General features: G+C 36.8%; 1 protein-coding gene across 1 annotated transcript in view; it reads left to right on the top strand.

The window, feature by feature from the left end:
- The window catches only part of DNAJC24 (DnaJ heat shock protein family (Hsp40) member C24), a 57,918-nt gene that overhangs the window by 33,020 nt on the left and 11,405 nt on the right, over window positions 1–13,493 (top strand). The window contains exon 3 of the mRNA XM_054025952.1: window positions 6,112–6,250. Coding sequence (XP_053881927.1) covers window positions 6,112–6,250 — 139 coding nt within the window. The remainder of the gene's footprint in view (window positions 1–6,111; window positions 6,251–13,493) is intronic.

Genomic DNA, 13,493 nt, shown 5'->3' with positions numbered 1-13,493 from the left:
TTCCTGAAGACTTTCCCCCCGATATTATTTGATACCCACACTTATCCTTTTCCCGATTTTATTTTATACCCACACTTATCCTCTGTGTACAGGTCAGCTGGATGTGTGTGATGGTTCTCAGGGGACCCAGAACATTATCATCTCCTGCCTCCAGCGTGAGTCTTGCCTATACCTTGCTGGGTGTCTGCTCTCCAGTATCACCAGCCCTTCAGCCACTCAAGCACTCTCCTCTAGGTTATGCCAGCCATGTCTTTGCTTGCAGGTTAACAGTAGGTACATCCCAGTCCCTGATTCCTGTTGAATCATCCCCCTGTGATATGCAGTCCCTGACACTGGCTACTCACAAAAATCCCAGATCCTCTGCCCCCAAGAAAGCAGTGTGCCCCAGATTACTAGTTTTACCTTAAAAGCCACACAGCATTTCTGAGCTTATAATAAAACAAAAGTTGGTTTATTTTAGAGAGAATAAACTTTTAACTAGAAATGAGAGACTGGAAACGAATGGTTAAAATACAAAACAAAATTTATAAAATTTATAAAATGTGAACCTAGATCTACACTTATTAATAGTTACCTTTCCTATCTAATAAAGTAGGTCCCCCGCCACCCCAGGTTCAGTAGGTTGCAGCTCTAGCTGGCTTCACAGGAACCAGGATCCCATTTTTCATGAGAACATCTCGCTCTTCAAGATGTCTCCCGAATGAAAAGATCCAGAGGACCTCTAGCTTCTGTTATACTGAAATTTTTTTTTGTTCCTGTTCATAGATAGGGCGAACCCTTGTCTTGTTGTAATGTTCCTTTTTGTTGTTGTTGTTTGTTTTGTTTTGTAACCTGTAAATGGTTTTGATTGTTTGCAGGTGCCTCCTATGGCTTTCCATTGGCAGTCTTAATATTGTGCATGTCTAAACAACTGAGCTTTGCATTGCATCCCTGGCTAAATCGGGCAAGCTGACACCTCCCCCTCCGCAAACAGACCATCACCAAGATACATTATTCCCTGGTGACTAATCTGTCTGTAAAGCATACTTTCAGTATAAATACACCATTCCTTAAATTTTACCCATACGTGCATCTCATAATGATTATGAATCTTGACAAGTTACAAGCTTTCTATAAATACCTTACCTGATACATGATATTTATCCATATAGCGTAAGACATGTGTTTGGTACAGTGAGTTTGTCAGGTCTGAAGTGAGCATTTGAAAAAAACGGGACCCTTTGCTAAGGAGCGTCTGTGTCATAATATTTTACAGCACCACAAAAGTCACTTTTTAACAGAAATATTATAAAACTGAAAGTAGTTCTGCATGTGCAGCAGTAGCACATTCAGGTGACCATGACTGTATGTATGTGATTATATAAACCATACAAATACCATGTATTAAGTTATCTAAATCTATATTGTAGAAAGTGTTTGTTTGTTTGTAGAGAATAAGGGGTATAGGTTTGTTTTTAAACAATAATGGATCATTTTATTATTCCTAATCAGATAATGACAAGTTTAAAAAAAATTAGAATTATGTTCATTATCCAGCAAAGAATTATCAAAATATTCTCTGCTGCTGCTTTTGTGAACCATTTTCATTGGCTTTGTGGGTTTATTTTCTGGAATATCTACTTCTACCACTGTCATAATTATTTTAGGCCAGTTTGATGTGGTTGAAAGGATGGTCAGTTTACTTCCTTGATAAATTGTTTTCTCCCACTCATTGGTTGATATACTCCTCAAAAGCTGCAAATTTATTTTCCATCAGCCGTGATTTCACTGTGAAGGAGTAGTGGAGGAACCAGTTTTGTTTGAGTCTTCAATATTCTCAGCAGGAGAGGAGCCAATTTTCTTAGCATTGTTGTGAGCAATCAGTTATTAATGACTGGTTTGCTTCCTCTCAGAAATCAGGATCTGCCCACATGTTCTTCAACAGACAGTTAAAGATGGCCTCTTGGCCAATAAAAAGGTAGGATACTCTGGGCAACAGGTTTTATAATGAATTGTGTTGAAAGCTTTTTGTCCTAAATATTTTCATGGAGCGATGCCATGAATTCAGATCACTGTTTAAATTTCATTGTACTGAGTGATATATTAGATGTGTGTATGCTCCTTGCATATGGTTGGACCTATCTAGTACTTCCAAATGTTCCATTCATTTAAGTATAAGTTTGATAGAAAATGTATTACAGAAGCACATACTTATTCCAGAAGTAGTAAAGGCTAATGAGATATTTCAGTTGTGAAAGCTGTCATCATTTATGTGGCTTTTTTTCCTTCAAGATTTATAACTAAACCATTAAAATGGTTCCCTTGGGATTGAAACTTGGAATAGAAAATCTCCATCTAGGAATACATTTGCACGGTTTTAAATTTACACAGCACTAAAACATAAGAATAAGATCTACCTGAAAGAGCTTACTGAACAGTCTAATATTTTTACCATTTTTCAGGGAAAAAATTGATCTAATTATCCATTTTCAGTAATTATTTTCTGCATGTATAACTCAGACAGGTATGATATAAAAATATTATAGCAATCTACATTAGTCCATAATGTAATCTAACTACTTTAACATTTATCAATAGTTAAAGTATATACTCGTTCATAAGCCAAATATTTTTGGTAAAAAAGTGACGCATCAAAGAGCGGGGGTCGGCTTATAAACGAATCTACACCAAAATTTGATGATTTTAAACTCAATGGAATCATTGAATTGAATATTTAATACATTGTCATTTTGTTTATCTGGAGCGTCTGCAGGCATGGAGCCCCTAAGCTCCCTGTGGCCGCGGTTCGCCATTCCCAGCCAATGGGAGCTGCGGGAAGTAGCGCCATGTTTTAAAAAATAAAACAATGTAAAATTTTGGACCCTGCAAGTCCACTCAGTCCTACTTCTTGTTCAGCCTTGCAATCCTCTGAGTGTGACCCCCCCCCCTTAAAAATTAAAAACACTTGTTTTATATATTTAACATCATTATAAATGCTGGAGGCAAAGCAGCATTTGGGGTGGAGGTTGACAGCTTGCGACCCCCCCCCCCCCATGTAATAACCTTGTGGCCCCCTGAGGGATCCCGACCCCCAGTATGAGAACCCCTGACCTAATACAAGTATTGTAGTGCAATCTCTTTATCATGAAAGTTGAACTTAAAAATGTAGAATTATGTACAAAAAAAGCTACATTCAAAAATAAAACTGTAAAATTTTGGAGCCTGCAAGTCCACTCAGTCCTACTTCTTGTTCAGCCAATTACTCAGACAAAGAAGTTTGTTTACATTTGCAGGAGATAATGCTGCCCGCTTCTTGTTTACAATGTCACCTGAAAGTGAGAACAGGTGTTCTCATGGCACTGTTGTAGCCAGCATCGCAAGATATTTACGTGCCAGATGCGCTAAAGAGTCATACGTACCTTCATACGTCAACCACCATTCCGGGAGACATGTGTCCATGCTGATGATGGGTTCTACTCGATAACAGTCCAAAGCAATGCAGACAAACACATGTTCATTTTCTGAGTCAGATGCCACCAGCAGAAGGTTGATTTTCTTTTTTGGTAGTTCGGGTTCTGTAGTTTCTGCATCGGAGTGTTGCTCTTTTAAGACTTCTGAAAGCATTTTCAACACCACGTCGCTCTGATTTTGGAAGGCACTTCAGATTCTTAAATTTTGGGTCGAGTGCTGTAGCTATCTTTAGAAATCTCACATTGGTACCTTCTTTGCATTTTGTGAAATCTGCAGTGAAAGTGTTCTTAAAACGAACAACATGTGCTGGGTCATCATCTGAGACTGCTATAACATGAAATATATGGCAGAATGCGGGTAGAACAGAGCAGGGGACATACAATTCTCCTCCAAGGAGTTCAGTCACAAATTTAATTAACACATTTTTTTAACGAGCGTCATCAGCATGGTTGCATGTCGTCTGGAATGGTGGCTGAAGCATGAAGAGGCATATGAATGTTTAGCATATCTGGCATGTAAATGCCTAGCAATGCTGGCTACGAAAATGCCATGCAAATGCCTGTTCTCATTTTCTGGTGACATTGTAAATAAGATGAGGGCAGCATTATCTCCTGTAAATGTAAACAAAGGTGTTTGAGCGATTGGCTGAACAAAAAGTAGGACTGAGTGAACTTCTGGCTCTGAAGTTTTACGTTGTTTTGTTTTTGAGTGTAACAAAAAAAATCTACATTTGTAAGTTGCACTTTTAGGACAGATTGCACTACAGTACTTGTATGAGGTGAATTGAAAAATACTATTTCTTTTGTTTATCATTTTTACAGTGCAAATATTTGTAATAAAAAAATATACACTTTGATATCATTTACAACACAGAATACAGTATATATGAAAATACAGAAAAACATCCAAAATATTTAATAAATTTCAATTGGTATTTCTGTTGTTTAACAGTGCAATTAAATCTGATTATTCGCAATTAATTTTTTTGAGTTAATTGCATGAGTTAACTCCGATTAATCGACAGCCCTAATTTTTACTAAAAATACACATTCTATAAGATAATCATGTATGGACTGCAACTATGCCTAGACCATATTTTCAGCAAGTTTCAAGCCAGCCTCTAGTTTTGAATGTACAGCTAACTGCAAAGGAATGCACACATTCCACACAGCAAAATCCTGCATTTATGGACATTAGCTTCTTGAATTTATAGTTTGGGTGAACAGCCGCTTTTGCAGGCACAATCTGTTATGTGTAGAAAAGTGAATGTGAAAACAATTGAGCTCAGAGATGGGGAACATTTTGCCCTTGTGGTCCTTTCTCCCATTGTTGCATTGAAGAGTGGGGAGGAGGGATGTTATCGAGATAATTCACATCAATACAAATCATAGATATGTGTATGAGTGGGTAGACTCTAGTAGCAATGTTCATTTTGAAGTCTTAGCGTATGACTGGGGGGGGGGGGGAGGCAGTTGTTTTAAGCTCACATGCTAACAGTATTCTCTTCTTCCAAAACAAACTATAATTGGAAATATTTGTTCAGAATTCCACTCTCTCTAATGTAGCGTTCACTTGTGATACAGGTCCTCCAGGTCTAAATATCTACAGTAGATTCAGGTAACCAAACTAATATTAGTGTACGGCAGAAATTAATATTCCTGATATTGAGAAAATAAGTGAATATGGAATATTTTGAAATATAATGAATTAACAGTATTCTTATAGTGTTATAACCTTTGTCCCATTCCCCCTGCCACCAGCCTACGAATTCTTTCCTGTAGTTGTTTTTCTTGTGTTGGTTCTATATGAACAATTAAAATATCAAAAAATAATATATTCCTGAGAACGTATACAAAGAATTCACTGAGCTATTTTTCAATAGACATTGGAACAAAAAAGGGAGACTGTGCTATTTAACATGAGGAGAACAGACATTTTTAAAGTGTTTTTGTTTTACGTATAAAGGCAAAAAATAATTTATCTTATAGCTTTGTCCTCAACTAACTAAAATGACACATTTAACTAAAATGACACAATTTTGTAGCCAGTGATCCATGACATTAAATATTTGGAAAAGCTATTGATTCACTGAACTGAAAAAAATTAAATATGTTGAGGCATAGCTTCAAAAATAGAATTTCATTTATTGTAAATTATAGTTGATCTTACATATTTTTTTTTACTATTTAAAGTACAAAAACCAAGTACATCTATAATAAAGCATTCCGTTTATTTGCCATTAGTCTGTAACGAAACAGTGGTCCTGTTTTTTAAATGTAGCCAGATGTAGTGTTAAAGAAAAGCAGCTTGCACCTAAAGCATTTCCCCTTGTTTCTATGTCGTATTCCTCTGCATGTACCTCTTTCTGTTTGCATTAGTCATTCTCTCTAGGTAAATTGTCCATAAGACCAATGATTCCATTAGCAAATTATCCAGAAAATGTTGTCAGTGCACATTGTGACATTTTGTGCCACTGGTGGATTTGCTGCTATTCCAGTGGTCTAATTAACCTGGCAGTTATCTCCTGTACCCAACATTGTCATCTCGTTTTCCTGGGTTCAGACCTCCTCCTCCTCCCCCACCCCCACCTTTAAATGAATATCAGATTTACTATTGATTCCTCCCCCCTCCTTTTTTCCCCCCCTTCCTTTTGATTGGCAGTATCATCCAGACAAACAGAGTGCAGATGTGCCAGCAGGAGAAGTGGAGGAGCGTGTGCAGAGGTTCATCGAAATTGATCAAGCGTGGAAAATTCTAGGGAACGAAGAGACAAAAAAAGAGTATGACCTACAGCGCCGTGGTAGGTTCCTGCCGAGGAGTGCTGGCTGTAGTGGCAACAGCTCTTTAATGCAGGGGCTGCAATAGTAGTTTTTTAAAAAGCTTCTTGTTTCTGAACCAAATGTTTTATTTGTTCTTGTCCTACTTTCATATTTGGATATGTTATTGATATTGATAAATACACATACATTAACCAGTAAAAATATTGAATTACTTCCAGTGAGGCATTAGGTAGTGGTACTTCTAATAATTTTAATAAATACGGAATTTAGACTGTAATTATGTATCATTTTTTTTTTATCTTTTTTTTTTTATCTTTTTATCATTGCAGCAGTTTCAGTACATTTTCTTAACTACGTCAAGTTATGGGCAGTATTATATTTTGTTGGAGCAGTTTAGATATAGGTACTGAGTAATTTATGTCTAAGATACAGTATATCATATGGCTTTATAAACACTTCAAAATTATTAAGGCACATTCTTTTTTGGGTGTGTGTATTTTAGGATAGCTTTCATAAATCTTCTCTAGTACAATTACTCTTTATGAAGCAGGTTTATAAATAATATTCCAGTAAAACACATTAACTAGGCAGCTCCAGCATGCATTTCTTTTTATACATCTCAGAAAATAGCTTCTTAAAACAGCGACAGGCTGTTGTGAGAAAGAAAGGGGGGAAATGTAGGTCAGGTCTGTCACACATGGGCTACCATTACATGAAGTGATAGGCTGTCTTTCTGTTCTGGCCTCAGGATAGGAGTCCCTCAGCCTTCCATTAGAACCTTCAATAAATGTATATCCACCCTACATGTTAATGGGGGGAGTCAATAATAGAGTATTGCCCGTGGGGAAAACACTCCGTCGCGCTCTCCAGTAACACACACTGGTCCAGCATTGACGTGTAGCCACCACCACTTTTCAATGTGTCTGATAAAAGCCCACTGTCTCTGCAGCTTATTGAATTCCCTTCCATTGTACATTGGCACACCATCAAACCTTTCTCTCTTGCACTGATTTTAACTCCCCTGCTGCAAAGGTTACCAGAACTTTATTTGAGAAACAAAAGCTTAGTCATAGTAGCAGATATACATCATTGTAGGATAAGAAGAAAGATATACAGTGCATAGAAGTTTATTTTCAGCATGAATTTCTAATTATATTTAAATGTATCACTTTCTCAGACAGTGTGAGAGTATTGAGGGGAAGGTAACATTTTAAAAAGAATAGCTGAACAAATGATTTTCAAACTGGATTTGTGTTTTTTTTCATTTAAGCAGTATTATGATTACATTGAAATGACCTATTACCTCAGCGCTATCCAAAAAAAAAAAAAAAAGAAAAAAAAGCCTGATTTAACTTCAGAATAGGAATTTCTCATAACTCTCATAACACTTCATTATGCTTTTAGATTTTTACAGCACTCTTGTCACCCACTGTAATAACTACTGCATGCTTAGGTGTGATGAAATTAATAAGAGTTTCAGCTATAAATCTTCATTTTTATGTATGTGATGGGTTTAATTTAAAGCCTTAATGTATACCAGAGAATTTTAATATACTGGGCTCAATTCCACCAGTGCAGTCAGTGGAATTACATCAGGAATGAATATAGTATATTCTGTCTTCCTGTGGTGGCAACAGACTCAGATTGCTTTTAAGTAGCTTTGTTTTTAAAGCATCTTAGCGTGAATCAAAGGTGTATTAATATGTGCTGAGACAATTGCATCCAAAGTTGTTGTTCTAGAGAGTTATCTCAAGAGAATGTAAAGACATTTAAAAAAGGAAAACAAATTGTACATTTATTATTTATATGAACCTGAAAGCTCCTTTGGCACTCCCAATTGTGTATCATGAAGATTATGCATTTTAAAATATAAGGTTCTGTTCACACAACACTGGTGTGATTCAAATAAAGTTGTGCACAGGATGTACACTTCCACTGTCATTTTGAATTTCAGCTACTTCACAGTAAGTTCATTAGCAGCAGAATGGCAGTGAAATTGACTAGAATCCTGTTCTCTGAATTGCCAGTACAGCACACTTCAGAAATAATGATTCTGATCAATAATGGACACTTCTGCTAGGGCAGGAACAAAGGGGAAGAGTTATGAGGAAGAGTTTGGCTCAGATACTTATCCAAATTTATTTGGTCTGGAAATCTTACAAGAACTGCCTTTTTTGTACGCTTTGTGAAAATTTCACTAACTCCTTGTTTTGCCAGGTTGGAAATGAAATAAGACCACCACTTTTTCATAATATTGAATCTTCTGCTTCTAATCCTTATCAAAAGCATGAAGGAGAAGGAAAAACGCACATTATAGTTTACCTATTAAAAAAGGAACTTCTTTCCAGATCTGGCCTAAGATTCGTTCATTTCTGATCATAACTCCCCTTCCTAAAAGATTCACATTCAATTAGTTTGAGAGGCTAATCTGAATTAGGCTAAAACTCCATTGAACATCCCAACTTTATATACAATACAAATGCTCAAATCCAGCTAAATTGGTGGTGGTAGTAGTTACCAAATGTTACCATTTGACTGGTGGTTTATGTGTAATGGGTTTGATTCCCATGGACATGTGTCTACATCACAACATATTTGACATCCTTGAATTGTCCTGTATCCCTCTCAGAAGTTGCCCTTCCAAGTTAATGTTTATGAACATTAGGGGAGCGTACTTGCACTGCTGCCTTTCTATGTACCTGTACCTATTCTATTTCTGAAGGCTTTAAGTCTCTAGGGATCTCTGTATGGTACTTTTTATGAGCAGTAAATTCTCAAAACGTTAGTTTTTAAACAATGTGTAAAGGTGAGGAAGTCGCTACACACCCCGGTGTGGCCCAGTATGATGCTGCAGGTATGCCCCACCTTAATTTCCCGTTTTGGGTGGCAGTAGGTTCACTTTAACAGCCTTGGGGAAAGAAGCCAACACACACTAACAAAAGAGCATTTCCTCTTTCAATAGGACTTTAGGAAAGGAGTAACTATGGTAGATAAATCATAAGGTCCTCACCTCAGAACCCTGGTTCATCTCTCAACTTAAAGTCCACAAAACAAAGCCTTTGATTAGGCTGGTCTCCTAGAGCCTGAGAGAAAACAACCATTACATACTGCAGTCTACATGGCTTCTACTACCTCTCTCTCACTCAGCTTCCACTTCCTGTTTATATAACCCTAGGCCAAGGCAGGGTCTCCTTGTTTAGGTTCTGAAGTGTCCCTTAAAGGAGCTGTACAGTCCTTCACACAGTGCAGAGCAGCATAAAAAGCAAAAATATACAATATACAATAATTTCTATTTTTTTAATAGAAAAGTAATTCTGAAGAATTCTTTTTTTCCCTTTTAACTTAAACAAGTTAGGCTCAGCATGCCTAAGCCTCAAAGCTTCTAGCTTGATAAATTCATGGAGAATAGGTCTATCAATGGCTATTAGCCAGGATGGGCAGGGATGATGTCCCTAGCCTCTGTTTGCCAGAAGCTGGGAATGAGCGACAGGCGATGGATCACTTGATGATTAGCTGTTCTGGTCATTCCCTCTGGGACACCTGGCACTGGCCGCTATCTGAAGACAGGATACTGGGCTAGATGGACCTTTGGTCTGACCCAGTATGGCCATTCTTATGTAAATATCTTAACTTACAAAATGTCTACTCTTTGGAGTGGTAAGATTTTCACATAAATTTGTGCTCAGATGCAGACTCTGACTTTGCTATAGCTCTGCAGTTGAGCAGATAAGCTCCAAAACAATATTAAAGAGGATTTTGGAAAGCTTTTGTAAAATTTAAAGAAAAATGATTAAAATCCTGTATTAACCAAGTTAGCCAAGTTTCCTTTATCTGGAAGGACTGGTGAAGTGCTCAACTGTTGGAAGGATTCTTGAACGTTGGGTTTAGGGTTTCCCAGATAATTGGAAAAAATAGCTGGTTATAAAATATCCTTGTTTGTAGTTTAGGGCTTGCCTTACAGTATCATCACTTTTAAAGCTTCAAAACTGTCCCGGGCGGTACTCTTACTCTCAGCTTTGTGCAAATCCCTTTGTGTGAGGTGGAAATACCATAGTGGTGGATGGAGATTTAGAAAGGGAGTCTTACACTGGTCCAGTTGTACAGAAATGAAGAACATTTAAAGAAGAAGTAGTTTACCTTTCATTTTTTTCATCTTCTTGTCACACACTCATTTTAGTTAAGGGTGTTTTGAAAATGAGCACTCTTCCCTCATCCCAACTTTCCCTTCTCATCCTACATTGAAATCATAATGCTGTGTTTGACATCAGAATGTGGATGCAGAGCTGATTGCTACAAGAGTAGCATTACAACTTCACTGCAGGATCAAGCAGGAGAAGCAAGAGAGAAGTGCCTATAAAAATGCTTTTAATAGCTAGCACAAGTGGCAAAGAGAACTCTGACTAGCATATGACAAGAAAATAGAGATATTTTAATATGGTGTATTTTTAGTTGTTCCCTAGTATGAAAATCCCTTTTAAAAAAGCGTAAGTAAAGCTCAAAAAAGCCTTTTAAAACCAAAATAAAGCTTCAAGCACAGCCACAATGTGGCAGGCCCTGTGGGACTCTCTGAAACCCTGCAGTTTGCCTGGCAGGTCTACCACTCTTTAAGTGACAGCACTGTACATTGTATTTCTGGCTAAGGATCTTAAAATTGTGGAACTTCATGGGCACTCGGTGACTTAAGGGATTGATAATGGGACACAGAGAGGCTTTTACCACTAGGGCGTTCAAAATCCAGGCCATGTTCATAGTGGCTGTAAATTAACCCATTGGTGGTTGTTTAGCCTGTGTGCAATGAGTTAATCTCATTCTAGTCCTAAAAGCACAAGTAATTATTCACAGCGGTACCTTAAAGACTCAGATTTATTTGGGCATAAGCTTTCGTGGGTAAAAACCCCACTTCTTCAGATGCATCCATGAAAGCTTATGCCCAAATAAATCTGTTAGTCTTTAAGGTGCCACCGGACTCCTTGTTGTTTTTGTGGATACAGACTAACACAGCTATACTCCTCTGATATTCACAGTGGTGTCTCTTCCTAATAGTCGCAGTTTAGGTCAGATTTGAATGGCTCATAGCGACGGAACTAATTTCTCAGCCACAAAAATGATTTCTCCCTCCAGAATAGAGTTATTATACATTAAAAGGACTGTGTGGTGAAGCTTGTTTTTTCCATTGCCTGTACTGTACTTGTGAATAAACAGAAGGGAGACTTCTTTCTCCCAGTTTGGCAATGGAGTCAGTCTTGCAAGTTGCTGAGCACTTCCACCCTGATCTAGCAAATCACTAGGCACGTGCTTAATTTTGAACTCTTGCATAGTTCCCTTAGAGTAAGGGGGTTCACACACATGCTTGAAATTAAGCACATACTTAAATATTTTCCTAGATCAGGGTCAGAGTGCTCAGTGCTTTGTAGGATTGAGTCCTGCATTTACTCAAGCAATTTTTATAAGGTTTTGCAAGTTAGTCTTTATATCCATAATTAAAATACAAATTGTTTTCATTTTTTTGTTAGCTTGGAAGCTTAAAAAGAATAACTTTTAGCAAATTAAATTGGCTGAAAATCGATGGGTGGAATTTTCAAAGGGACCTATATCCCAGCCTCTAGTGCTTTATGAATTAGTGTCCAGGTTGCAACTTGAAAGCTTGACCAAATATATGCATATAATGTGAAAATATTTACTTGCTACACATCAGAGGCAATGAAGGAGATCAGCGTTGTTACCTCTTACATCATACCACTGTATTAAACTATAGTAGTTTTGTTTAAAAATAAATATTTAAGAAGCAGTGTTTTATCAAAAACATGGGATATTACTTTTAGGAACAATTCTCAACTCTCACCCTTCTTTCCTCAAAACTTGTACTGAAATCATATTTATGTATTTTGTAACACTTCCTAATGTTTATATTAAATTAAACAGATTGCTGGTTAGTAAAAAACCATAGTAGTACTTGAAAAAGAATAAATATATGGTGTACTTTAAAAAAAAAAAAAAAAAAAAACACACACACCCAAACCTCCGCCTCTAGCAGTACCAAAGTTTTGAATACCAATGTGACTTATTTTTAATTTTGTGATTATTGAGGCCTGCTAGGTATTTCACACTGTATTCAGTCTGGCAATGTATAAGCTGTACCTTTTTTCTTCATAACTGTAATATAAAAAATTCGAACACTTCCCAGAATACTGATCACTGAGTATTGCATATTTTAACTGTTCTTAGTAGTTTAAAAAGATTGGATTTTCATTTATCATTTGTTTAAAAACCCAAAATATTTATTGTATCCCTAAGCAAAGCTTAAAAACCTTTCCTCCTTTAAATTTTGTGAATGACCCAGCAAGAGCTCTAGTAAAGCTTTACTGAACCAAGCTGCTAATAGTTATTTGATGTTATTCTGCGGTCTTAAAGAATCTCAGTAGATTTTCCTTTTAATCTCCTTGAATTGCAGGCTCATAAACCTCTCTGATGAGCCTGCCAGTGTTTTCTTAGATCCTACATTCGAGACAATGGATCTGCAGAATCCTTTCACCTCTTGTTGTCAGAAAAATGCAATAGAACACAAGGTCGTTGGGCCTGTACTTCTAAAGATTTAATGATTGTTTTCAAGTAACTGTGGAAAACCAGATCATCTTATTTTGTATCTGCGTTCAGGAATGTATCTCAAAATATGCAGATCTAAACAACTTGAGGAGTCAAATACATATACGTATCTATTTAAGCATAGACAACATAGAGCTAACCTCTGGTATGAATACCAGTTTGAATAACCTTTATATCTCCTAAATCCATAAAAACCAGCTCTCATCAAAACAACCAGTAGCTGTGGAGAGTTGTAAGATGCAAGCTACAGTACAGTTAAAATAATAAAGACAGGCACACAGCTATTATTAAGTAACACAGACTCTGTGGATATTGCAAGATTAGTAATCTTGCAGTCAAATTTGCAAAACTCAGATCAGCCTTCACTTTCTATAATAACGGGCCAAGTCCAAAAATCCATTTATGCTGTGTTAAAACATTTTAGATTGGATAATATGTTGAACGGGGAAATTTAGAGATAAAATTAGCGTTGTTCAATTTTGAAAAAGAAATGTTTGCTGTTAGAAGCAGACAAGCAAATAATTGTAGCGTACAAAATAAAGTGATGGCATGTGTATTGGGTTGTATATTATGCTTGAAGGCTTTACAGAGAGACCATGTTAATTGAAAATTAACTTTTTTGAAGGTAACCTGATTATCAAATCATTATTAAAGGTAATT

This window comes from Malaclemys terrapin, chromosome 4 (genome assembly GCF_027887155.1).
Source record: "Malaclemys terrapin pileata isolate rMalTer1 chromosome 4, rMalTer1.hap1, whole genome shotgun sequence".
Lineage (NCBI taxonomy): Eukaryota > Metazoa > Chordata > Testudines > Emydidae > Malaclemys > Malaclemys terrapin.
Note: the sequence above shows the minus strand (reverse complement) of the source record. Positions and strands in the feature narration are given on the sequence as shown.